General features: G+C 57.9%; 2 protein-coding genes across 4 annotated transcripts in view; both read right to left on the reverse strand.

Moving 5' to 3' along the window:
• On the reverse strand, positions 1-23,398 carry MEF2B (myocyte enhancer factor 2B). Its single transcript, XM_070586708.1, has 9 exons — positions 23,343-23,398; positions 4,018-4,100; positions 3,282-3,485; positions 2,141-2,275; positions 1,507-1,654; positions 1,209-1,342; positions 1,024-1,117; positions 768-879; positions 1-443 (listed from the first exon to the last, which is right to left on the reverse strand). Exons 2-9 carry the CDS (start codon positions 4,069-4,071, stop codon positions 218-220), a joined length of 1,107 nt encoding a protein of 368 aa, XP_070442809.1. The 5' UTR covers positions 4,072-4,100; positions 23,343-23,398; the 3' UTR covers positions 1-217.
• Positions 4,044-26,627, reverse strand: part of BORCS8 (BLOC-1 related complex subunit 8) — a 27,181-nt gene continuing 4,597 nt past the window's right edge. Inside the window, exons 4-6 of one of the 3 annotated variants that reach the window (XM_008539255.2) lie at positions 24,817-24,927; positions 23,343-23,418; positions 4,044-4,100 (exon numbers count right to left, since the gene is read on the reverse strand). In XM_008539255.2, coding sequence (XP_008537477.2) covers positions 23,385-23,418; positions 24,817-24,927 — 145 coding nt within the window. In that variant the 3' untranslated portion in view covers positions 4,044-4,100; positions 23,343-23,384. Of the gene's footprint in view, positions 4,101-20,498; positions 21,476-23,342; positions 23,419-24,816; positions 24,928-26,627 lie in introns of those variants that run through there. The other 2 variants (XM_008539254.2, XM_008539253.2) reach the window with 2 other exon arrangements.

The raw sequence follows: 26,627 nt of genomic DNA on the forward strand, positions 1-26,627 counted from the left end.
GACGCCACGCGTGTTTTATTGGTGGATACACGCCCAGGAAGAGAGAAAGGAGCCCCCTACCGTGGATCCCAACCCAGCCTTCCCCCTCCCGAGCCCCACCCCGGAGGGGCTCGTAAGTGCTGGGTCTTCTCTCAGGATGCGGGGAGGGAGGTTGGGACCCCACGTGCCCTCGTCCCACCTGGAATGGGGGGGCAGGGCCGGTGCAACGCTGGGTCCACTACCGGGGCCAGCTGTCAGCAGTGGGCAGCCGGCGCAGGGGGGGCCCGGGCCGTAGGGGCTCTGCCAGCGGCCGGGCCAGGAGCAAGGGGTAGGGGAAGGCCTTGGGAAAGTCGCCGGGGCCCCCGGGGGCGGGCGAGAGGCGCTCTGATTTGATGCTGACTGGGGGCGTTGGTGGGGAGGCGCCGCGGGTGGGGGGGCCCTCCTCGCCCAGGCTGCGGCCCCCGCTGGAGGGAGGGAGGGAAAGAGAGAGAGAAGGGTGCCGTGAGCTCCGCGAGGGCGGGCGGGAGGGAAGCCAGGGAGGTGGCCCGGCCTGGGCAGAGGCTCGGCCGGAGGACCTTGGGAAAGGAGGGGGTGGCGGTCCCCCTTGGGGCCTCCAAAATAGCTGCTCATCTCCACTGGGAACAGTCGCGAGGAGCTGAGTGCAGAACCAGGGGTGGCCACCAGGGGTCAGCAGTGGCTAGGGGCTTCGGAAGACTTGGAGGGGCCCCACGGTCGACCCGGACTGCGGCGGGGGTGGGGAGGCAGGGGGGAACAGTCGGGGTACTTACCTGGGCTGAGCGGGGCCGGCTGGGGGCCCATCACCCCTCGAGGGCTGCCAGGGGGCCAGAGTGGGGGGCTGCAGCAAGCCGGGGGGTGGAGGAGGGTCTCCCAGGCCATATTCTGGGGGGCGGGGGGCAGGAGGCATAAGCTGAGGCCTACGCCACCAGCCCGTTTTCCGTTCTGGTGGGCGGGGGAATGTGGACCCCCCAGCAGGCAGGTGCGTGGATGGGTGCCGCCCACAGCAGGGTCGGTCGGGGCTCATACCTGGGGGGCCTGCAGGGAGGAAGGGGAAGCTTCCGAGCGGAGGGCCTGGGGCTGCCGCGGAGCCTGGACTCTGCAGGCTCCCATAGAGGCCTCTCTGTGGGGAGACAGGGCGAAGCGGAAACTGAGGCCCACACCCAGACCACCCTCCCTCCCCAACAGCCCTGCCACACCTTCCCCTCACTCACCGAGGTACTCAGTCCCCCCCGGGCCCCGGCCAAGCCACCAGGCAGGTCTGGCCTCCGCCCGTCCGCTGCCAGGTACAGGGGAGGTGGTGTCTTGCTGGCGAGGTGGCTCGGCGAGAAGAGAGGGTGTGCCAGGCCTGGGGAGCAGGACAACCCCAGAGAGAGGGCAGGTGGCCATGTCATCTGAAGTCTGGGCCCCAGAGGTAATGCACACCGCCAAGTAGTGCCCGAGCCAAGACCCACTGCCAGCCCCGCTGGGAGCCCCATCCCTCCTCCCCCAGGGCCTATGCCCCATGCTCACCTGGGGGCCCCGCTTTGGGGGCTGCTGGCCTGAAGGGGGATGGGCGGCTCTGAGCGGACAGGGCCTCTCCGAGCCCACTGGGTTCACAGCCTGGTGGGGGCAGGGCCCCATAGACCATGTCCGGGCTGGGCATAGTTGGGGCTGCTGGCTGAGGGCAGAGACAACGGGATTGGTTGGAGGAATGTGGAAATGAGGGCATCAAGTCCAAGACATAAAATGCCCATGAGTTCAGGGGCCAGCCTCCACCTTCTGGAAGCCCTCCCTACTCCTCCCTCTGGCCTAACCCCACATGGCTAGGGGAGTCTGTGTCTGGCTCTGTGGCTTCTCAACAGCAAGGTCCAGAGCTGAGGCTTCTTACATAGCATGGGGTTGGCACTGAGGGGGCTTCTCAGGGTGTTTGATAAAGAAATAAAGAAAAAAGGAATTGTCTACCTGTTGAACTCTTATTCATCCTTCAAAGCCCCAACAACAATGCCTACTCCTCCAGGAAGCCTTCCCTGCCCACTCAGGCAGAGACCTGCCCCAAACTCTAGGCTTCCTGGCCTTAGGTCCTTCTTTCAGTCTCAGCCTTGACCACTTGGGCCTAGGAAGTGGGGGGTGGGCCCCATTCATGGCAGGGCAGGGAGTCACTTACATAGAGTCGGGGTCGGGGCAAGGCTGGGTCACCCCCATCACCTGCCAGCCTCCGCAGCTTCTCTCCTGGCCCCTCAGGCCCCTCATCTGGGTCCAGCTCTGGTCCATCGAGGCCCACACCCCTCCGCTTCAGTGTCTGTGGGGAGGGGAGACAAGAGCGTGGACCCTTCCTCCCTACCCCAGCCAGGGAGCCTGGTTTTATGGGAGAGGGGAAAGACTCAGTTCTGTTACTGGGGTGGAGTGCAGGCACAGCCTGCTCCAGCCAAACCCCATTCACCAAAACCCCCAGTGAGTTACCATCTAGTAAGTTCCAAGTGTGTGCAAGGGAGGGACTTCCTGCCCTGGGACCAGAGAAGCCAAGAACCCACCCAGGTCACATAGCCGGGGCTCAAGATCCACCCAGGCCTACTGGGTGCTGTCCTGATGCGCCTCCTGAATGCGACTCGGAGCCTCCATTCTGCCCTGACAAGCAGACTCCAAGCCAGGCATGCAGGAGGTGCATCATAAATGTCAGCAGACAGAGTGCCTGAGGTCAACTTTATAGGCTTTCCTGAGCTGCCTTCCCCCTGGGCCCAGGGACCTGCACCCTCCTTGACCCCTGCCTCTCCTTTGCCAGCTTCTTCCCACCCTCCTGAAATATTAGGGGCCCCTAGGCGCAGCCCTAGGCCTGTGCTCTCTCCAGCCCTGTGGCTGTCGCATCCTGTTCCGGGCAAAGATTCTCTCAGCCAAAGGGATGGCAACCCCGCCCATCCTGGTGGCCAGTGTGGGTGCTGGACCAGCCAGTGCAGGGGCTGCTCAGCCTCCTTCTCCTGAGAACACAGCGTCTCAGACAAAAACACTCCCGGACCTCAGCGAGGTCGGCCTGCTTCCCAGTGCCTTTGCTTCTCTGTTTCTGTCCTCACCAAATGGGTGACAGGATTAAAGCAGATGATGTATGAGGGGCACACGGGGCAGCCCTCAAAGCGCAATTGTTGATTTTTTTATTTCTACTATCCAGGCAGCTGCCCCTGGATTATCACCTGCTTTTACCGGCAGCAAAGCCAGATTGCAACACTCATCTTTTGTGCAAACCAAGAGTCCCTGGGCTCTAGTGGGCAGAGTGTGCTGGGCTTCCCAGGGCCGGGAGGAGGGCCCCAGGGTACCTCGAGGATGTCGGTGTTGGTGCGGCTCTCGTGGGGCTCACTGTACTCCGTGTACTTGAGGAGCACGCGGTCCATGTCTGTGCTGGCGTACTGGAAGAGGCGGTTGGCGCTGTTGAAGATGATGAGGGCAATCTCACAGTCGCAGAGCACGCTCAGCTCGTAGGCTTTCTTCATCAGCCCGAACTTCCGCTTGGTAAATGTCACCTGGACCCAGGACCCACGGGCAGGGTGGAGAAGACAAGGCTTTGGGGTGGTGTGGGGGAGGAGGAGGAGCCTAAATGGTCCCCGAGCACACCTCATGATTCTGTGCCTTTGCACGTGCTGTTCTTCCTGGCTGTACTGCTTCTCCTCACGTCTCAATCTGGCAAATTCCTATTGATGCTTCAAAACCCAGCCCAAATGTCCTCTCCTTTGGGAAGTTTTCCTTGGCCTCCCAGGCAGAGCCCACACTCCCTCTCTGAGCTTCCCCAGTTCTGTTCCTCCCTCTGGTCCAGCCCTCTGAGTTGGGTGTGTTTGTGTCCACTTTCATCTCCCCTATGATTGGGGCTCCTGTCATCAGAGAGAATAAATGAATAAATCATCCTGAAAATGAGTAAATGCTACATCTCAAACTCCTGACATCGCATCAAGATTCCTCATCCCCTTGCAGTTCCCCCAAACGGCCAGGCCTTTGCCCAGAGCTGTCCCCGACCAGGAACACCTCTCCATCAACGGCTGCTCCACCCAGCGAACTCACCTGCCGATTCCTTTGGTCCAGAATGCGTGAAATCTGGATTTTTTTCCTCCCCATTGTCTCAGGCTAGGTGGAGCAACCTTGTTCTGGCGGAGGAGAAGGAGAGAAGGACAGAGCAGCTGGGTGGAGAGTGGGGTCAGGCTCTCCAGCGTCCCTTCTGTCCTCCGCCTGCCCCTGCCAGGCACTGAGGGGGAGATGACGAGTGAAATCAAGGAACACTGGGTCACCCCCATCACCCTCACCCTCAGCCAGCTCAGCACGCAATAGATGCCCGATGAACACCTTTGGACCAATTCCACACGAGGAGAAGGCTGACCAAGGGCAAAAGAGCCAGGTACAGATGCCCCCTCCCCAAGCTCTAACACAAAACAAGACAATAATTGTGGGACCTCGGGGGTGCCTGGCTTCCCTGGGCCCCCAGTCGCAGTGTGGATAATAGTGTCACTCACCGCCCAACGTTGTCAGGAGATAAAATGAGCTAACACGCATGAGGCATTCACATCACCACAGCACACAGCAGGTGCAACCTATGTGCTGCTATTAGGCATATTGGCTGCAGCCTAGAAGCCCTCAACAGGACAGGTTGGAGGGACACCCTCTGCCGGCACCCAGCAGTGCTCAGTGATCGTGAGCCGCCGACAGCGAGCCTGCTGCAGGCATCGGACACCTTTCAATGCATTCAAGGCCACAATGCCCCCCGAAGAGCAAGATCGAGGGCTGTGCTTACAAGAAAACATGAAATAACTGCACTGAGAGTGGAAAAACGACCAGAAGGAAATGCTCGATGGGAGTCACCACCGGATGGAAATGTATGGGCACTTTTTTTCCCTTTTTGAAAACACTGAGATGCAATTCACATAACATAAAATTTACCATTCTGAAGTGTGCATTTCAGTGGCATTTAGTACATTCACGATGTTGTGCAACTATCTCTTCTATCTAGTTCCAGAATATTCCATCGCCCCAAAAGGAGACCGTGTCCCCATGAGCACTCACTCCCACCCCTCTCCCCAGCCCCTGGCAACACTGATCTGCTTCTGTCTGTGTGGATTTGCCTGTTCTGGACATTTCAGAAATGAGATCACACCCTGTGTGGTCCTTTGTGTCTTTTTGATTATCTCAATTTTCTAACCTTCCTCCATCAGTCATCACAGATTATTTCTGTTTGAAAACACTTTTTTGGAAAAGAAAAACAGAACCCCCATCCCTACCCCACTTCCCTGGAATGACCTCAGGCTCAGAGCCCTCAGATTGGGGTTTGGGCCCAGGGTGACTGGGGGGAAACCCCGACCCTCCTCACATGGGTCTTGGATCTCCCTGGCGGGGTTCCCAAGGGTCAGAACGGGCAGTTCAGGGAGGGCAGTATGTCCCCAAGGCATGCAGCATGCTGGGGCCCAGGCCCTCCCCAGTGCCCTATGCAGGGCTCCTCAGAATGAAGGCCTCACACCGCCTGTCCTGCGGCATCCGCCCCACTGTGCATACAGCCACCCTGAGACCCTAGGGACCCGTCAACCCTATGACCACATTTGACCTTCCAGCCCCTCTCATGTCACAAGGGACTGAGGCCCTGTCACAGGCCTGCCTGGGGCCAAGTGGGCCTGTGCTGGGGTCCCAGCCAGCCCTGACCCGCTGTGCGGTCCTCAGTAAGGGAGGCCTGTCCCTAGGTCTCAGTTTGCTGTTCTGTGAACTGAGTGGGCATGAAATGCAGACCCCCTGGCCCAAGGCCCGGGAATGAGCTCTCAGGAAGTGTGGGGAGATGTAGGTTAGTCTCCGGGAGGAGCCACACCTGCTTAGACCCCACCTCGAGGGGTCTGGGCGGGAACCCCATCATCCCAGAGTCCCAGGGCCCAGGAGTGTGAGATGCCCCGGCTATCATATGCGGCCCACTCTGTGACTCCAGGTGCTCCCTCCACCCTCTCTGGGCTGGGTCTCTGAGCCGTCACAACTACGCAGAGCCCAGGCCAACAGGAGCCCCCGCCCGGGCCCCCCAGCTCCAGCTTGTCTAGCTAAATTTAACCTGCACGGCTAATTTTAACCCTGGGCCGGAATCGGGCATGTTCCCACGGCTGTTCCCTGTCGGCTCCCTGGGGACAGGAGGGGCGCACTGGCCCGGAGGTCCCAGTGCCAGGATGACTCCGGAAACGCCCCCCACGCCTGGGGTCCCATGGGAACCTGGGACTTGGATATGAGTCTCTGGGCCTGGAATATCCAACTCTGGCCCCTTCTCCATCTGTCCCCATTTTAGACAAGGACATCCCGGCTAGGGCAGAGTTTACACAATGGGGGAGCCCCAAGAGCCAGAAGGTCAGGGGCGTCTCTCTGAACTGAGACCCAAGTGCCAAGACAGGAAGTGAGTTCCAGGCAGAATGAACAGCAGGTGCAAAGGCCCTGAGGAGGGACGAGACACAGCAAAGAGGCTGGAGTGAGGAGGCTGGGGGGAGAGGCCATGGGGGCAGGGCCACTCTGGGCCCTCTGAGTTGCTGGGGTCTGTGGGTTTGGTCTAAGAGCAACAGAGAGGCACGGGAGGGTTTTGAGCAAGGAGGGTTTGATTCATCATTTAAAGACTTGGCCATGGCTGCCATGGGGAGCAGAACTGTTGGGGGCTAGGGTAGAGATGGCAGGAGACTGGAGGGGAGGCCAGGGCTGTGTCCCTCTGGGAAGAAACTGGGGGTGTTAGTCATGCACTTTAAGTCACTGTACTCCTTGGCTCTTTGGGTCCTCCAGAAGCCACCAGATCCCCTGCCATCTCTGGGCCAGGCCTGACAGGGGCAGATGGGCTCACACAGGGGTTTGACTCTTCTAACCCCTGATGACCTTCTAACCCTGGAACCCCGAATCCCCGCCCAAGACCCAAAGTCATCCCCAGCTCTAGCCCTTCAGGGATCTGCTCAACACAGCTCTGATCATGCCCCTTCCTGCTCACACACTCTCCATGGCTCCCTACTGCCCTCAGAAGAAAGTTCCAGTCTCCAGTCTGACATTCCAGGCCCTGCCCCAATCAGCCCCTGCCCATCTTTCTCTACCTTCAACAAAATGTCTCTGTCTGGAAAGCCCTTTTGTCCCTTCTTCACCTGGCCTCCTATTCACACTTCAAAACCCAGCTCAAAAAACCCATTCCTCCAGGAAGCCCTCCCTGACCTCACTCTGGACTCCCACAGTCCTTCCCCTCCAGTTCTGACCCCATGAGGTTGTGAGTGTGTATATTCAGCTCTGTCTCCCCAGACTGGAAGCACCTCAGGACCAGACACAGAGGTGGCTGGGGAGATGTGGTGAATGGAGCAGGTCAAGAGAGACACATTTGAACTACCCCCAGCTTCCCTCAACAACTTCCTCTCAGACTCCCCCAGCTGACTCCCTACCCAGAAATACACGCGCATGCAAATCCAGCCACTCAGCGTTGACCTGTCTCGGGCCCAGGTGTGAAGAGCCAGCCAAGGAACGCGGAGGCGGAAGGCCCAGGGTGTGCATATATATTTGTACTCACATGCAAATCCCCACCCCGAGCCGCAGACAGAGCCGGTGGCCCGTTCTCCAGATGTTGGCGTGATCGGAACTGCTGGGGGGAGGTGGCGGCACATGCTGAGTGTGCTGGGCATGAGGGGGGAGGCTGAGGTTTGGGGAGGCCTCTTCTGTGCACACATTTCCCGCCCACCCAATGTCCATCTTGTGCCATCTGCCCAGCAGAGAGATGGACTCATCGACCAGGGAACGGAGAAGGAAGAAGAATTAGGAGAAATCCAAGAGGGCATCTCAGAGGAGGAAGCATGTAGTCAGGCCTCAATGGAGAGGCTGGATGGGGGCCTGAGCAGATGGTAGGGGGTGGGCACTTGAAGCCAGGAGTCCAGCTCCTCCCACTCCGTTCTCTGCACCCTCATCCTGGCATTTATTAAGTATCAGCCATGTGCCAACTACTGAGAGAAACTGACCTCAAAAGAAGTCGAAAGCTTGAGCAGACCAGTGAACACAGATTAGAAAAGAGACCTGCCACGAAGAAGGCACAGGCCCAGAGGGCTCACCGCTGTTTCATCAAACCTCTATGCTTGGGAAAGTCCAATGTTATTTCAACTAACTCAGACCTTTGAAAACGAAGGGAGCTGCCCAAGTCACTTTTATGAAACTCCTGTGTGTCAAAACCTGAGTCCAAAAAGAGAGAAATCCTGGGGCCTGCCCGGTGGCACAGTGGTTAAGTCCGCACGTTCCGCTTCGGCGGCCCGGGGTTCACCGGTTCCGATCCTGGGTGCGGACATGGCACCGCTTGGCACGCCATGCTGTGGTAGGCGTCCCACGTATAAAGTAGAGGAAGATGAGCACAGATGTTAGCTCAGGGCCAGGCTTTCTCAGGAAAAAGAAGAGGATTGGCGGCAGCAGTTAGCTCAGGGCTAATCTTCCTCAAAAAAAAAAAAAAAGAGAGAGAGAAATCCTGACCACCAAAGGGACGGTGTCAGGCTAGGTCTTCAAGGAAGACCTCTCTGAAGAGGTGACACTTGAGCTGAGACCTGAATGCGAGAGAGACAGGCAAGGAGGGGACAAGTCAGGGGTGGGAGACCTGGAGGAAGGGTGTTCCTGGTGATCAGGAGCTTGGCATTTTGAAAAAAATCAAAGAAGTTTGTGTGGCTGGACAAAGTGGCAAGGGGGAGGGGAGCGGTGGTGGGAGGACTGTGGGGTCGGATCACGTAGGTCCTTGTGGGTCACAGTGACGTGTGCGGGCTTTACTCTGAGGGCAATGGGGAGCCATGGAGAGTCTGGGGACAGGGGAGGGTCAGAATAGAATTCTAGTTTTAAAAACCTCCTTGCACTCACATGTGTTGCTGGTGGGAGGAGGTACCTATGTCTGAACATACGTCTACCATAACCAAGGGATCCCTCTCCTCAGTACTCACCCAAGAGAAATGGGTCCACAGAGAAAAGGACACAGACAAGGATGTTCTCAGCAGCTTCATCCATCAGAGCCCCAAACTGGAAATCACCCAAATGCCCTCAATAGGAGAATCGATAAATACTTTCTGGCAGTTTCTAGGATGGACTACTACACAGGACAGTAAAAGGATGCACTCCAGCTCCATGCAACCACACGAGTGAATCTCCCAGACCAGGCACCGATTCAACAATGCTAACTCCACAGGGGGACACGCCATATGGTCCCATTTACACGAAGTTCCAGAACAGGCAAAACTTACCTACGGTGATGGAGGTCAGCCAGCGGCCACCCTGGGCCGGCGCCAGAACAGGGCAGTGGGAGTCCTTGGGGCTGGGTGTCCTGCTCCCTGGCCCAGGGTCTGGGTACACAGGTGTGTCTGGTTTGTGCACACTGGTGAGCCCTACTCCAGTGATCGGTACATTTTTCTCTATGGGATTCATTGCAACCAAAAGATTTTTTTTCACAAATCTCCCACTGCTCATGGCTGCTGAGGGGAGCAGCGTCTGTCCTGGTAGGAGTGCAGTGACAGGGAGAGGCTAGGGCAGGTGGCCAGCTGGGAGACTTGGGGCCTGAACCGGGATGGGGGCTGCAGGTGAGCAGAAGTGGACAGATTGTCCAGTTACTAAAGGTACAGGATACGCTGGTAGCACACACCTGGGATTGGGGAGGAGCCTGGGGTCCCAGGCCTGAGCCCAGTGCCGGGGAATGAAGGAAGATTTCACGAGTGCCTAGAGCATCATAACTCTCTAGGGTGGTACTTGTGGTCATTAAGTCAATCAACAAACACACCTCTGGTCCTTCAGGCCATAGACTGTCACTTCCCTGGCCTAGAGAGGCCTCTTAGTCCCCTGGCAATGGAGATGGGGGACTGGAAGGAAGCCCACCTTCCCACTGACCCTTTACTGCTGGCCTTTCCCATGGGAGGACTCAATTTCCTGCCAGCAAATAGGAGTGAGAATCCTTCTTCCACCACCTGGGGAGGAGAGTGGGGCTGGAGGGGTCTGTCGACCTTTCTTCTGGCCTCCCAGAAGCCAGAAGAGGGCCAGGCCTTGGAACTGGGGATGCTGAGTCAGCATGCCATCTTGTAAGACCACAGCGACGTTCATGGCGACACGCTGGACCACATCAAGCCCCCACTTCCTCCCCTATTCAACGGGTCACGGAATCCTGACTTCAAAGGTTTTGCAGTGATGGTTTGAGAGAAAAGATCAGGAAGGAGTCAGGTTCCCCTTCTCGCCTCCCAGCAGGGCTGAGATGGGGGCACGGGTGGCAGACCCCTGAGCCCAGATGCCACAGCCTGGCGGGCGACCCAGGCCAGGAGAGGAGGGGAGGAAAGGAGAAGTGAGAGGCAGGTGGGTGGCAGGGGGAGGTGAGGGCCCGTGGGATGCGGCGAAGCGGGGAGGGGGCGCTGCTCCTGGGCGGCTGCAGCAAATCAGGCCAGTGGCCCCGCCTCACGCAACCCAGGCGGTGGTTTCATCACCTGCTCCCCAAGTACCTCATTACGGGCAACAGGAAGAGCCCCTTGGAAAGCCGGGACCCCCCCTCCCCTCTCTTGAGGGTTCCAGCAGCTCTGACCCCAGCTGCTGGCGACCCTCCCCCTCAGCCCGGCCCTGGGCCCGCCTCCTTCCCTGGAGGCCTGGGGGGATGGTGCCCCAGGTGGAGGGGCACTGTGGGTGACCTGGGGGCTGGCTCAGCCCACAGTGGCCCCTGGAGCCCAGCATCTGCCCTGGGGAGACAGTGGGCTCTGGCAGTGACTCCTGTGTGGCCAAACTAGTCAATTCTCTCCCCAGAAGATGGGGAGTCAGGGGCGCCTCCCCAAGTTGGGGGCGCTTCGCAGGAGGTGCTCTGTAGATACTCCATCCCTCCTTCCCCTGTGCAAGCAAACTTCCTGGTCACGGGTCCTGACCTCCCCCGAGAAGGCCTTGGGGGTCACCCCTCCTCAACCCCGGGGGCATCCCGGCTCAGAGTGAGGGCCCCAGGCAGATTCAGGCAGGGGTGCTAGAGGGAGAGGGACAGAGAAGGCCCTCTCCTCATATGGATAGATGGGGGCAGGGAGATTCTCCACACAGGGAGACCCCCAAACACTGGTAGAGCCCCTCAAAATCCGCAGATGCCTAAAACACACACAGACCTCCCAGACATATGCACCACCCCAAACACATGTGGACCCTTGCATACAAAGTCCTCAAAACACATACGGTCCACTGTGCATCTAGAACCCCCAAATCCATAGTCCTCCAAACACACATATCCCCAAACACACTCAGATCCCCTACACATGCAGACTCCTCACACAGACCCCCAAACACATACAGAACCCTCAACACATGCAGACTGCCCAAATCCATGCTGGTCCCCCAATACATGCAGGCCCCCAGACACAGGTAGGGCCCTGGAGCCTGCAGGGTGTCGCCTACCCTCTGGCTGCCTGAGGCAGGGTGGCCAGCATGCCCCGGGGGAGAGATGTTGGCTGGAGGCTGGGGGGGTCTGAGGATGGGGTGTGAGCATCTGGGGGGGTCACGTGTATGGACGCTCCACTGGGGCCACAGGCTACATTGGTGCAGGGCAGCATGGGGATCTGCAGGCTGTTCCTGGGGCCTGAGGGTGAGGTGTGTCACCCACCTGTGGCTCTGAATCCTGGAAACCCAGAATGTTCCAGTTGGAGAAAGTGCCTTGGGGGTCCGTTTGTCCACAGGTCCCTCTACTACCCACAGGGAAACTGATGCCCGGTGGGGAACCTTCAGACCCACCTCCATAGACCCCTCCCCAGGCCTGTTCCAGCGAGGGCCCAATGTGGCCACGTGCTGAGAGGTATGTGGGCCCAGCCAGACCAGGGTTCAAATTCTGGCTCCACCATACACTCATTGCCTGATGTGCTCTGAGCCTCAGTTTCCCCGTTTGTACAACAGGCCACCTCAAGCTCCCCAGGTGCCCACCCACCCATCTCTCCTCTTTAGGAAGGCTTTCTCTACCAGCAAATGCCCAGCCCACCTTCTGCCCCTTTCCAGGTACTTGATACACCAGCCCCCGAGACAGACCGGCCACTTCCCGATCGCCAGGTCTTTGCCCAGGCTGTGCCCTCCCCCTAGAATGCCCTTTTCAGGTTTGCCCAGGTCTGAGAAGCTGCTGCCCATCCCTCAAGGCCGATGGGCAGGAAGCCTTCTTTCTGGGGACAGCAGTTTCCCAGGTGAGACGTCTCTCTCCCTGCGGCACTGAGCCTACCAGATATTTTTTGCACTTGTGACTTTTTTTCTTTTGAGGAAGATTAGCCCTGACCTAACAGCTGCCGCCAATCCTCCTCTTTTTGCTGAGGAAGCCTGGCCCTGAGCTAACAACCATGCCCATCTTCCTCTACTTTATATGTGGGACGCCTACCACAGCATGGCTTGCCAAGCGGTTCCATGTCCGCACCCGGGATCTGAACCGGTGAACCCTGGGCCGCCGAAGCAGAACGTGTGCATTTAACCACTGTGCCAGCGGGCCGGCCCCTCTTTGTTACTTTCTTTGACGATCCTGTCGGCCCATCAGGATGTCTGGTCTACGAGGGCAGGGATGGAGCATCCCCAGTGCCCTACACACAGCAGGCCCCAATCACCCTTCCTTGAATGAATGAGCAAACAACTGCTTAACAAATGAAGAAACGTCGGCAACTGGTTCAGTTTTCTTTTAAACACCTGCTGGCCCACAAAACAAATTTGAAGCCCCATCTGGCCCACAGGCCACGTTCGAGACCCCTGCTCTAAACAGCCACCAGCACAACAGCCAACCAGACGGTGTTCCTGCTCCTCTCAGGTCAAGGGGCTGACCCTCCAAAGGTCCCACTGCCGACCTCAGAAGGAAAGCACCTCCCGAGGATGTGCAGGACGTGGCCGCCCTCACTGCCCACCGCTGGCCCAGCCTGGCACACGCTCACCTACTAAGAAGCCCAGTTTCTCCGTCACAGCCACTGCAAAAGGAGGCAGGCTGCCCCATCTCACCTCCCCAGGAGTCTTGGGACCCTGACACCCAGAGCCAAGAGAGACTCAGCATTCCTAACCCAACCCTGCCGCCCCATATAGCTCAGAGCCCAAGGCCACCCAAGGCCCCCATGAGCCCCTGAGTCGCAGTGGCAGCTGCAGGGACAGCCCAAGCTTTTCTTCTCTTTGTTCCAGAGAAAGATCTCCCTGTGGGGCCCCAGAAATTCATCCCCAGAGGCTCTGGCCTCCCTGCTTGGGAAATTAGCACATCTGTCAATGCTGGCCGGAAGGGACTCGGCCACAGCCAGGCAGACCCAAGACGCAGCCAGTGGGGACCCCGAGATGAGGCCTTGGGGCATCCCTGGTCCCCACTCTCTTCCTCCAGAAATGTCTGGGAGCTCAGCAGGTGCCAGGGACATGGGGCAGGGAGTGGACAGACCCAGCTGGCCTCCTGCATCGCCCAGGGGGAGACAACTACAGACACAACTGTCAGGGACGGAGGCCTCTGAGGAAGAAATTCAACAGGGGGAGGCAGTGAGGTGTGGTTGGGGAGGGAACTGCTTTGGTCAGAGGGGCCAGAAGGGGCTTTCTGCAAAGGGGGGTCTTAAGGACGAAAGTACACAGCCAGGTAGTGATGTGGAGAGACTGCCTGGTGGAGGGAACGGCAGGTGCAGAGGCCCTGAGGTGAGAACATGCTGGGTGGATTGCAGGTGTAGGGATGGCTGGGGCAGGGTGAGTGAAGGGCAGATGGAGATACAGGAGGGCAGGGAGGCCAAAAGGGGCCTTGAGGTGTGGGGTAATAGGGGGAACTGTAGAGTAATGGGGAGCCACAGAAGGGTGTGTGAGCAGAGGAGGGCTGTGGTCTGATTCAGGATTTTCAAAAGACCCCATGGCTGCCGTGAGGAAAAGTCCTGTCAGGGAAGGCGGCCAAGACAGCATGCAGCAGTGGGAGACAGTAGGGGCTGTGAGTGTGGAAAGTGGACAGGGGCAGGCCTGTGCCACAGCAGAGACTCCTGAGGCCAACCTGCCTCGACTCTCCCTTCCGAGGGCCCCACGTTGACCTTGGGTGAACCTGGACTGGAGGAGATGGGGACAGGGAAGCCGACAGGCCTGAGCCCTCCTCAGCTCCTGGCAGCGGGTGGGGTTGGGATGGGCCTGGACGGGCTCACGGGCACCTCTGCTGGGTCACAGTTCAGGTGGCACCTCCTGTTATGGAGCACCTACCGTCTTCCTGGGCCCACGTGCCACCTCATTACACACGGGACCTGCCTGACACACAGACAGCCCGGTGAAGCAGAGAAGCTGCCCCCGGTTTACACAGGAGGAAGCGGACTTCTTCCTAGGGCCACGCAGCAAGACCTGACCCCTAGAGCCCCACTCAACCTTTGGCTTGTCCCCTGGGTCATCCTGCTGTGCCCCAAAATCACCGCCTCCACCCAATCTGAGAAGTGGGCCTGGGCTCTGTTGGGCTTCCTTCCTGAGCCTGGGGGCCATGGGGCAGCCTCACAAGCCCCCGAGATGCAGGCCCAGGGAGGCCCTTTTGGGGCTGAGAAACAGGACTCGATCTCTGTGTGCACCCCACAGGGATTCACAGGCCAGCACTGGGGTGAGCTCTCCCCTCCAAATGGGACCCCAGGCACACGATAAATCCTCTTCAAAACATGACATCCATCTCCAGGCACATGTGTGCCTCAAATCTTCCAGAAGGACAGATCCCCAACATGTCTATATCCATTGCATCTGAGTTGGGGTGACAAATGATTTTAATTCCCTTTCTCCTCTTAATTTGCATTTTTGAGATGTCTGCCTCATTGGGTCATGATTTAATAACATTAATCCTTAGTTGGAGATGGGAAGTAAGATTGAGCTCAACTTGCTCGGGTCACAGGGCTGGCCATGGAGCTCAGAGAGGGGCAGTGATCTCTCTGAGGTCATACAGAGAGGCGAGAGAGGAAGCTGGGGCCCTTCAGTCCTGGTTTTTGTTCTTTGAGGGGCTGAGGGGCAGCCTTGAACCTGTCCTTTCTCTGAGGGGGCATGGATGTCTCCATCTGGCCTCAGTCTTCTCTTCTGCAAAGCGGAGACTTCGGACCAGATAACCAACTTCCAGATTTTGCAGGTGAGACCCCGGAGTCCCAACTGTCCCCAAATTCCATTCCCTGGAGGCCAACATTTACTCCTCAGCTCAGCCAGGCAGTGTGAGGGAGGTATGGGGACAGGAGGGAGCGGGGCTGACTTCCCCCAAAGTCCCTTTGATGTTTGGAATCAAATCTCACACACTAGTCCTTCCGAATCTAAATACATTTTTGAACTTAGTTTCCTTCACCCCAAGAGATTGAGAGTTCTTGCCCCCGGATGCCAAAGGTCCAGAGGCCCTGATCTTCCCCAGTGAGGATTCTCGGCCAGGCATGAAGCCTCAGCTATTTCTGACTTCTTGGGTCTGCAGCTGGAGGCTGGGAGTGGCCAGGGACCCCGGTCGCTGACCAATATCTGCAGCCCTGGACCCTGAGAGAGGCAAAGAGGGGGGATCATGACCATAAAAGTACTGCAGCCACCAGGTTGTCATGTGCTGAAAACTGTGAAGGGCTATGACTATTGTTCCTGTACTCATGTCCCAGATGGGGACACTGAGACACAGGGAGGAAGGTAGCTCAGGCAGCTATGACCCCCAACTGTGGGGCTCCGTGCCCTCTGCCCTGTCCCCAGCCACATGGGCACCCTGTGGGCCCAGCTGAGGCCCCACGTTCACTACATGAGGTGCAGACTCCATGGGGCCAGTGAGGGTCATGGTGGTCACAGGCACATGTGGATGGTCATGCCACACGAGGGTCTGGGGCTGTGACACACCAGGGCACATCCACAGCAGGATGGCATGGGGTTGTGCACAGGGGCCTCCAGGATGTGCAAAGGGGTGTGCCCAGGGAAGGGAGGACACTGCAGCTCACAGACACACAGCTCAAAGACACATAACAGGGGCTCACGGCACCACGACTTTGGACACACAACTCCCTAAGTGACATCAAAACCCTCAGACACACACCATTTGGACACACAACCCCTGGACATACGATGTCTCAGAAACACAACCCTTGGACTCACAACCCCTTGGACACACCCTCCCCCTCGGACACACACCCTTTGGACACAACCCCTCGGACACACAACCTCTCAGACTCACAATCTTAGGACACACACCTCTTAGACACACAACTTTCCGACGCACAGCAGCACACTCAGACCTCCAACCCAACCCATCCCACAGATGCAGTTCAAAGGACACCGCGCAAGCCTCTGTCCGACGCGACACGCACCTGCTCGGCCTGGGCCCGCGGAGGCTCGCGCACCGACCGGCGGCGGCACAGAGCTCCGGATGCCGGGCGGCCGCAGGTGCCTCCAGAGCGGGAGGCCCCGCCCCCGGGAGCTGATTGGACGGGGCGGGTTCATTTGCGTAGAGGGCGTGCCCGTGGGCTGTGGTGGGCGGCCACTTGGGCGTGGCCCCGCCCCTGGAGTTAGGGGCCCGGGACTCACACGCGGGAAGACTCTGAGATGGGAGTTGAATAAGGAGGGAGGAGGACTCAGAGGAGGGAAGCTGGATCAGACTCGCCAGGCTTTCCTTCGCCCTCACTGGGCGCCCCTGACCTTACTGCTGACCCTGACCCTAACCCAACGGTGACCCTGACGCTTATTTGAACCCTGTCTCTAACTACTGCTGGCCCCAACCCCGGACTTACTCCAAACTGATTGAAATATAACTCCGACCCTGGACCCTGACGGCCCCAAGAGGACCAAGCCCTTCTCGCAGCCAACACTGACCCTTACTCTCACCCAAATGGAGAGACTGCAGAAAGGGGCCCTGGGGTCACCTGTGTGGCCTTGCCCAGCTGTGCCTTCTGCGGGATGTGTGACCCTGTATGCCTCAACAGGAGGGTGACAGACCCCGGGCTGCTGAGTGCCCTCCTCCACTTCAAAGGTCAGCTGGGGCAGGGGGAGGCTTCCAGGACTGGACCTCCTCCCTAGGATGCCAGAACCACCCAGCAGGGGTCCAGGCCCAAAGTGGGATGGGGTGAGGTTGTGGTCGTGGTGAGTGAATCAATGTGAAAAAAATTACAGGATGAAGATTATTTTGGACTGGGTAATCCTGAAGAAGCCCCCAGTCTGGAGGAGGCAGAGCCACCACACACTCCCTGCAGCCCTGTGGAGTCAGGCCTGGGCCAGAGGAGGGCTTCCCAGAAAAGGGGGTATTTGTACTGGGCCTTGAAGTATGAAAAGGAGTTTGCCACTGGGAGAAGAGTTTTCCAAGAGGAAACAGCATTTGCAAAGGTGCAAAGGAAGACTGCAGAGCATTCTTTGGTGGAGGGAGATGAGAGTGGTGAAGCCAGAGCAGTAAGTGGAGCTGATTGGGCTGGGTGCACAGGTAGAGGCTTGGGGATAAAGAGGAAAGGGTCGATGTGGGGCAGATGAAGGGGGAGAGCAGGCAGGTTGCAATGGCTGTGTGGTGTCCACCTTCTCAGAAGACAACAGGAAATGGCTAGACCCCTGGACTCAGGAGGGAGCATGTGGAGATGTCAGTGTGTGGGGGACACTGAGGAAGGGAACAGGGGTACTGAGACATTTGGTCCTCTCCCCACAACTCAATTTACCCATCTGTGACACGGGCAGTTTGGATCCCTAGTCTGGGCACAGCTTTCTCTTTGGACATAAAAACTAGGGTTCACACTCTGTCATAAGGAGGTGGAGATCAGGGATCCTACGTCCCCTCCCCCCCCCCGCCCCTGCCCCTCAGGGCCCAACGCCAGACAATCAGTGTCCCAAGGATACACCAGAGCCCAGGCCTGGCTGGGGGCTTCTGCCTCAGCTCCAAGGTGCAGAACGAAGCTTGGGGAGCATGGAGGTGGCTGGGGAGCCCCAGGCCCCCCGAGGGCTGCTCTGTTTACCTGCGGCCGCCTGCCCGCCTCTGATGCAACAGGCAGGCTCTGGTTACGTGAGGGTGGCAGCTGGAGCAGCTCTGGGAGCAGCTGGGGCATGGCAGGAAGGGCCCCCCATGAGTCGGCTGAGGTTGCCCCCCATGTCCTCTACCCGCTGCCCCTCCCACCATTTGGGCTCCCTCCTCTGTTCCTACCCTCCCACGTCACCCCCTCCCACCACTCACACTCCATGCTGCCTTCCCATTCTGATTGATTCCATCTTCTATCACTCACACCGTTTCCTATAACGGCTCCTCCTTTTTGCCTTTGCCCCTGTTCCTGTCCCATAACCTCCCATGTCACCAGCTGTGTCACTCTGCGTGGACCCCTGTCCCCCATCAGGGCAGTTAGGAGTCTTCTCAGATGAGGGGATACCCTAAATTGCTGGAGTAAGTGGTTGGAGGGTGGAGGGGAGGTTTGGGGGGAGAAGGGGGTGGAAGGGCCAGAGGGTGGTCCTGGGAAGGGGACTGGGAAGATGGGGGAGGTGAAGGAGGAGGCAGGGGTGGGAGGGTGGGGAAGTGGACAAGCTGCTCCCCCCAAGCCTCCTCCTCCAGATCTTCTCCCACACTGCAGCAGGGGAAGGCTTTAAAGGACCCTCCATGGCAGGGACAGTGTAGTACAGTGGGTAGGGCTTCAGGGTCAGACAACTTATCCCATCTCTGACTCCCACTCACTGTGTGACCTCAGGCCAGTCACTTCTCCCTTCTGAGCCTGTTTGCTTATGTGAAAAGTGGGAACAACAGCAGCCCTTCCTCCTGGGGGGGGGGGGGAGTGTTTCAAGGTCCACCTCCAATGTCCCCTCCTCCAAAAGCCTTCCCTATCCCCCTTCTATTTGGGGTTCCTCCACCCCGTCCCTCCTTCCAGCCCAGTGCTGACCTAGGGGCTTGGGGATGTCTGAGTCCCATTCCGTGTCTGTGTCTGAGGGGGACTACTCAGGGCCAGGCCCAGTGTGTGGCAGCATCAGAGGAGTGTCTTCATGGGTTTCTTGAAGAACTAGCGCCCTGGAGAGGACCTGAGGGGTGGAGGGGCATGGGGACCAAGCTTGGGGCATCCAGAGGCCCGGCTAGGGGATGTGGCAGGGTTAGGAAGGGGCTTCCCAGGGGCGGAACCCTCTGGGACTACAAAGCAGAGCTGAAATAAAAACCAGGACAAAAGTTTCATTTCCGTCCTGACCACTGCTGACTAACCAGGCGCCAATCACTGCCCTTTTGGCTTCTTTTTACCTCATCCATGGATTTGAAAGGGGTGGGGGGCACATTTTACACAAGTCTGGGATCCCTTCCAGGTGGCCCCCACGCTCGTGGGTGCTTCAGTGCCCCAGGGCACGGGGAGTTCACTGCCTCTCTCCCAGCTATCCACCTATCTCTGCAGCTCTGAAGGGAGCAAGTCCTCGCTTGGGTGAGGAGGGGAGGCGTCCAGCGAGCGTCCAAGAGCACGTGAGGGCAGATGCGAGCTCCTGCTGGGTAACCTGGCCTCGCGGAGCCTTAGTTCGCCCTCTGAAAAATGGGAGTGAGGATGTATGGGGTGAAAAAGGGTGCAGGGTCACAATGCTCCCACCGCGACCGGCGGCGAGGGCGGCGAGGCCTGCCGACAATGACCGCTCCGCGGCCGAGTGCCCGGCCACGGCTTTGTCTCTTGCGCCCCCTGGCGGCAGTCCAGGGCAGGGCATTCTCCAGGCGGGAAGGCCGAGAACCAGCATGCAAACGAGATGCAAATTAGCCAGCACCCGCGCTAGCCCTCGTACCCTGGGGTTGTGCAGAATCTGGCAGCCCCGAGTTCTGCTCAGACCTCTTTGCGCAGCTATTAACCGCTGGCTGACGTCTCTTCCAGTGGGCTTCCGGTGACAGGGAGCCCTGGGAGGGTTTGGGGCCTCCCACTAGCTCACAGCACCTGGGATGTAGCATACAATTATCTCACTTAGCTGCCCGTCTGTCCAAGGTCTGAGCCCTGGAATCAGGGCTGGCCCGTCTTGCTCACCAGGGCATCCCCTGGGCAGGGCTACATCCACAGAGGGCAGTCAACGTTTGCTGGATAAATGGCTGTATGGTGGACAGGTAGAAAGACTGATTGACAAGGAGAGGTGCTTTCAGAGCAGGCGAGGAGAGGCAGAGTGACACTGCAGAGGCCACACACCAGTCAGGGCTTCAAATGGTGTGGACCCGAGGCTCCTCCCTCCCCCTAAACTGAGCTGGTGCAGTGGGGAGGCAGGATGGCGGCAGAGAGGCCCCCTATATACCCTAGAAGGAGAGGGAGAGGACTGACCCCCACTCCCTGGTGGTGCAAGGCAGGCCTTTCTTGACATCTCCTGTGTCCCTGAACCCTCTCCCAGGCCCTCAGGCCCCCTCCACACCCCTGACACCCCCCAGGACCCTCTCTGTCTCTCCTAGGGTGCCCCCAGCCTTAGCCGCCCCTCTCCCAACCACCTCACAGTGCCAAGCTGGGGGATCCTCCCAGATCAGTGGGCCTGGGACCCACCATGGCTATACCCCACACAACTCCATTCTAATCTTCCTGATACATTTTGTTGGACACTTCCTTGGCACACAACTGGCCTTGGAGGTGTGCAAACTGTGGACCATGATCTCCTAGGCTCAGAATTTGCAGGGATCGGGGTGGGCTCTTCTGCAGGCAGCAGAAACGGACTCAAAGCAATTTTGGCAAATATAGTAATTCAGGGACTCATGAAACTAAAAATTTGAGATTTTCTGGTGTCAGGTACAGCTGGATCCAGGGCCCCATGCAATGTTCTCAGGTATCCCCTTCCGTCCGCCCAGCTCAACAACCCTGATGAGAAGATGCTAACTTTCCCACGCTTCCAGCAAAATTCTCAGGGAAGAACTCTCATTGGGTCATACGCCCATCTCAAACCAGTCACTGTGACCTGGGAGATGAGGGGCTCTGATTTGCTGGCCATCTACCCCTGCAGCTAGAGGTGGTCTCTGTATGACCTGAGCCTGGGCTGGGCATTTTTCCTCAAGGCAGGAAGCAGGCCAGGTAGGCAGGTGCATGAATGTCCACCTCAGCTTGTAGAGAAGGTCCAGGCCAGCCTCCCTTGTCCTGATGGAGAAATGGAGGACCAGAGAGGGTAAGCATATGTCACATAGCATGTCAGAGGCAGAGCTGGGACCAAACCAGGCCAGGGTCCACTTTTCTCTAGCTGTGTGACCTTGCACACGTCATGTAACCTCTCAGAGCCTCTCTTTTCCCATCTGTATTTAGGGGTGACACCTGCCCTACAGGGCTGTCTGAGGATGACAGGTGACCCTTGCCCCCAGTGCAGTGCTGGGCACATACTGGGTGCATGCTCGGGATTATCATGGTGGCAATTATTGGTCCAAGGGGCCACAGCTGTGTCCATGCCGATGCGGGGCAGGTAAGAATCCAGGGGCAGCAAAGCCTTGTCTCAGGACATTCATGGCTGGCCTGGAGGCTCTGGTCAGGAGCAGGAGAAATGTGCTGGCCACACGTGCTCAGTCTTCATTCCCTGCCAGGTACCACAAGGCTGCGTCCAAGGGCCCAGCTTTAGTCAGGCTGGGGGGCGAGGGTCAGGGTGAGGTCTGAGAGACCCCCAGGGCTGCAGGGTCGCCCTGATGAGGCGGTACCTGAGGCAGGAGGTTGGGCGGGGCCTGGGGAAGAGGTGAAACCTGAGGGTTAGAGGGTCTGGATGTGATTTCTGGCACTTCCAGTCGAGAGTGGTGACCTGCCTTGCCTCTTTGAGGCTGCTCCTCTTCTGTAAAATGGGGCTGTGTTCAGGGCTCTGGGACTGAAGAGGCAGGTGAGATCAGAGGCCAGGGGAGGCCACCACTTGACCCAGTGAAGGTCATCACCCACGGTGATGGGTCAGGGGACAGGGGGCAGGGGTGCTTTGAGGAAAAGTGCGGGTGGAAGGCCCTGAGCGGGGCGTGGGGGGGGAGTGGGGTGCAAGGTCTGTAGGGACAAAAGCATGATCAGGAGGCATAGAGCATTTGTTTTGTTCTGAGGGGGCACAGCAGTAGAGGAACAGCAGATGACCCAGGGCATGGGGAGGGCAGCATTCTTGAAGCGTGAGAGGGGGAGCAACCACCGTGAGGGGGAGGGGATGGGGGAGTAGGTGGGGTATGGGCCCAGGGCTGGTGGGCAACACTGTGTGCAGCATTGAGGTGGCCCGCTGACACCCTTGGCAGCCCCTCCTGCTCCAGGCCCTCCCAGATGCCCACCAGGTGGTCTCACAGCCTGCAGGATTCCTCACCACTCCTAGGCCTGGAACTAAGCCTGGCCCAGAGCAGGTGCTGTATAAGCTCTCTCAGACTGCACACGTGAACTCTGCTGCCTCTTGGCCCTGCGAGCTGCTGCTCTGGGGCTGTGGGGCCCCTGTCCCCACCCATGCCTCCCTGACCCTCTGAAAGGGCATCCACAGCACACAGCACCATCACAACACATGGGCAGGGGGCTCAGAGTGCGACACAAGCCAGGAGCTCACTAAGTCCCTTGGGCACCCCAGATCTGCGGGGTCTGCCCTGCACGGGCACAGAGTGACAATATGCCAGGCCTTTCTTGGTGCCACACTCTCCTCATACAGTCAATCACACCTCCCAGGACTGACACCCTCCTGCAGTCCTCCCCTGTCTGGTCCTGGGCCAAGCCACATGACTGGCCTTGAGCAATGGGACATGGGCAAACAGGAAGCCAGCAGAGGCTGGTGAGCACATGGGCACTGGGTGCCCAGCCACCAGGAGAAGCCCGGGCTGGCCTGCTGGAGAGGCCACGTGGAACACTGGACCCCACACCCAATAGCACTGGTCAAGAGCCAGATGTGTGAGCAAGGCCACCCCTGCCTATCCAGCCCCTTTGAGCTCTGATTAGTGCCACATGAGTGGCCCCCAGGTGAGACCAGCAGAACTTCCCAGCTCAAATCACAGAATCGTGAGCAGGCAATGATGGTGCTATATGCCACTAAGTTTGGGGACAGTTGGTCACGCAGCAGTCACTGACTGCTACAACACACACCACTGTACAGAGCAGCCCTTCTCTGCCGCCGGATGAGCCACTCTGACAGAAGGGAAAAGCAGAGACCAGAGTGGGGAGGGGCTTGTTCAGGGTCACACAGCAGAGTCATTGCTGGAGCAAGGATTCCAGAGCTGGGTGGGTAACCACCATGCTGGGCTCTGCCTGAGATAATGTGTGTGGGTAAAGCAAGCAGGTGGCACATGGCAGAGCAGGGGAAATGTGGGCTCCCCTCTCTGTCCTGGTGGTGTCCTTGGGATGGGACAAGACTTGTGGCCTGATAAGGGGCAGGATGTTGGCAGACAGAGCACAAGGGAGATGGGCTGACGACAGCCCTAAGCAGCAGAGGGCACAAGGTCCCCCTGACTGCAACCTCCCACTGATGAAACCATCCTACAAGCTCAGCGAGAAAGCCCGAGTGGTTAGACAAGCCGGTCCTTCTTGGGCACCGAGGGTGGGTTAGTTCAGAGGCCGCAGCACAGGGAGGCTTGCAGCCCCATCGGCACTGACCTGGGTTGGAGGGGCCGAAGCACCTCCGAGTCTCTTCTGGGTTCAGGTGGAAGAGGGCGGGGGCAGTTCCTCAGGGCTGGAACAAAACATGTGCAGCATCCATGAGGCCCAGGTGAGAGGCCATGAGGCCTGCTCAACTAGACTGGAGGGTGGGTTCAGGCACCCTCTGGTCCCCTAGGACTCCTGGCTTCAGCCTTCAGGGCATCCTCTGGAAGAATGGGACCAGCCACCCGCTAGAGAGGTCATGCCTGGGACTCACGAAGGACTGGGTGCTTCAAACCCACAGGGCTTGCAAAGAGAGGTGTTAGCAGCACCTCAAGCTGCTACTAGCATCTTTCAGAAGCACAGTGCATTTTTGCAACAGCCGGCACAAACAGGGCATTTGAAAGCACTTGGGAAACCATGAATTGAAAGTAAAAAGCTATAGCTTTTTGAGGCCCTACCATGTGCAGGGCGCTGTGCAAGCTGCTTTACACAGTGAACTCTGGTTCTGATGCTCTCACCAACTCATGGCAGAGTGGCCAGAGCCAGACAGTCACTGAATGCAAACGAACCCAGGTGAACCTCGTCACACCACTCTCAGAGGGAAGAGTGGTACACATCCATTCCTACACATTCTCAAGGCCCTTTTGTTTTTGACAGTTCTCATGTCTTAGTTCTCAGAAACAGTGCCACAGATTTTTTTTCCTTCTAAATGCCTCATAGGAGACAGGCACACCAGAACTCAACTGCAGGAGCCAGACACATCTCAAGGTAGAGTTATGGCTTACAGCATGTGCATGCGTGTTCAAACGTGTTTATTAAGTTATAATGATAACCTCTTTCCCCACTGTGCAAGGACTGTGAGTGCTTTTCATTTTCAGACCATCTGGTCCTTGGCTCAAAGCCTCCTTCAGCTCTGGGCACCCTTCCCTGCTGCTGGTGAGGCCCACCTCCCGACCCCGTCTCCCCCTTGCTCACCGGCTCCAGCAACACCCACCTCCTAGATGTTCCTGCAACACACCCAGCTCACCAGACCCAGGGCCCTGCCCTCGCCACTGCCCCACCTGGAACACCGTCCCCTGGTCATCTCCATGCACATGTGGTTCAGGCCTCTGCTTGCACCTCTGCCGCCTCTCATGGAGACCCCCACATCCCTTTTCCTCCTTTACACATGTCTGAAATGCTACTGTCTGTTCTATGTTTATCTGCTTGTTGTGTGTCTCCCCGTGAGACCATGAGCACATCTGTCTCGGTCACTGCTGTGTTCTCAGCGCCCAGCCTAGGGCTAGGCACAGAGCAGAGCTTGGGACCTGCGTGCTGAGTGACTGAACTCCCGCACAACCCTCCCACTACAGACGCCAAAGGACAAGAGAAGTCACCAGACACCAGGAAACAAGGAAAGGAGCAAGAAGTGGCAGTTCCTGGCTGAGCGGTGAAGGTCCTTACAGTGAGGAGGCTGAGAGCAGCAGGGGCAGGTGGTCCTGGGAGCTACCTGTGGCCCTGGGTGGCGGCGTTCATGTGGTCCCGGATACTGATGGCCTGTTTCAGGAGACCCTCCACGCTGCGGAAGTAGACGCTACTGTCCACAAGGTTCTTCACGGCGCTGAAATGGGAGGATGGAGCCGGTTGGTGCTGCCCTGCTTCACCCTCCCCTCCTGGCGCCTGCCGGTGTATCCCCCCACCAGAGCTCAGTGGGGGCCCTGTATGGGCTGGACGCTCAGCAGGCTCCTCGGGGAGTTCTGCAGGACTCCCTGAGGGCTCACCATGGGCTTCAAGTTTAGACTTCCCTGCTACGCCCAGATGACAAGTGACAGAGCACTGGGTAGCAAGACGCAACCTTTACCTCACCACCACTAGCCCATCTATCATCCCTGAAGGAGCTGTAAGCAGGCAAAGATGGGCTCAAGCACATCCTGCTTTCCTCTTAGATAACCTATGCCTGCCCCTGAAGGAAGCTGGTTAACTCGACTGTAAAAAGCTCTGGAGCTAAGTTACGCGGAACCGGGATAACTCATCACCCTCAGGGGGAACTACTGCCGAGCTGCGAGAGCCCCGTGCTGGTGCCACACTGCCGACTGTCTAATGCAAACATCCCTTCCAGCGGCACTCGGGGCCTGGCTAATGCCAGAAAGTCACCGGGCAACAGCATCTGCAGCAAAAATAGAAGTGTTGTTTTAAAGTCCTATTAAAGACAGAAGAAAAATCACTCCCATTTGTTATCAGTCAGGGACTCGTGCTTGATGGCCCACCTCGACAACAAGCTCTCCAATATAAGCTCACTGTTGAATAGTTTACCCCAACAACCTACCACTATAACATCTTTCAGTTTTACACCAACCATTAACACTGCGTAAGGCACTTCAAACAACTAAAAGATAAGGGCTCTTTCATGTCCACAAAGGAAAACATGGTCTTCTAGCATTAGAGAAATTCACATCTCCCTAAAGAGAGTGCCCAGAGCACACTGGCCCCCTGCTGAGCCCAGTGCAGTCCAGTGGAACTTTCTGGAATATGATGTTCTTTACTGAGAGGGCTGCTCAGTACTTGAAATGTGGCTAGCAAGACTGAGGAGCTAACTCTTTCATCTTATTTCATTTTAATGCGTTAAAATTTTAAATGTGAACACCCACCTATGGCCTGGGGCTCCTGCACTGGACAGTGCAGCTAGAGAAAATGGGAGAAAGTACAGACTTTGACATGTCCTTCCTTGAACCTGGGCCTTGCTGATGAGCTCACAGCCGTCCAGGAGCGGTCCAGCAGCCAAAAGAGAGACACTCATTTCTTTTCTTGAGCTAAGGAAGGTGTCTGTGACCACCATCCTCAGGAAGACGGCATCTGTCTGGGTCACCCCCAGGCCCAGTGGAGGGGCCAAGGCTGCTGATGGCAGAACACCCAGCTCAGTGCCACCAGCAGGAGGACTTCCTGTCTAGGAACCTTTGTCCACACAACCAAACAGCAAGAGGCAAGCAAACCCCATGGCTCCCCAGCTGCATCCAGCTTCCACCAAAATGACCCACAGCCCAAGCCAGAGGCAGTTGGCACTTCTACAGAGTCACCCAACTCCCGAGGCAAACAGCCCAGCCACGGCGTTAAATACAGGCACGGGGAATGGACGGCAGGGCAGGAGGCCAGGCCGGCACGGCTGCAGTAACAGAAAGAAACACCAGCGACTGCTTCTCACTGGCAGGCACACCTTTCCCTTGGGAAAATTAAAAACAATCTGGAGATTCTGAAAAAGTTAAACAAAAATAAATGGTATACCCATGTTCACAACAGCTCTATTCACAATAGCTAAAACATGGA

Source organism: Equus przewalskii, chromosome 20 (assembly GCF_037783145.1).
Source record: "Equus przewalskii isolate Varuska chromosome 20, EquPr2, whole genome shotgun sequence".
Classification (NCBI taxonomy): Eukaryota; Metazoa; Chordata; class Mammalia; order Perissodactyla; family Equidae; genus Equus; species Equus przewalskii.

Coding starts and splice junctions, on each gene's coding strand:
- MEF2B (XM_070586708.1), bottom strand. CDS start 4,071: ATGGGGAGGAAAAAAATCCAGATTTCACGCATTCTGGACCAAAGGAAT. Junction 3,486..4,017: donor TGGACCAAAGGAATCGGCAG/GTGAGTTCGCTG, acceptor TCCTGGGTCCAG/GTGACATTTACCAAGCGGAA. Junction 1,343..1,506: donor CCCCAAAGCGGGGCCCCCAG/GTGAGCATGGGG, acceptor CCTGCTCCCCAG/GCCTGGCACACCCTCTCTTC.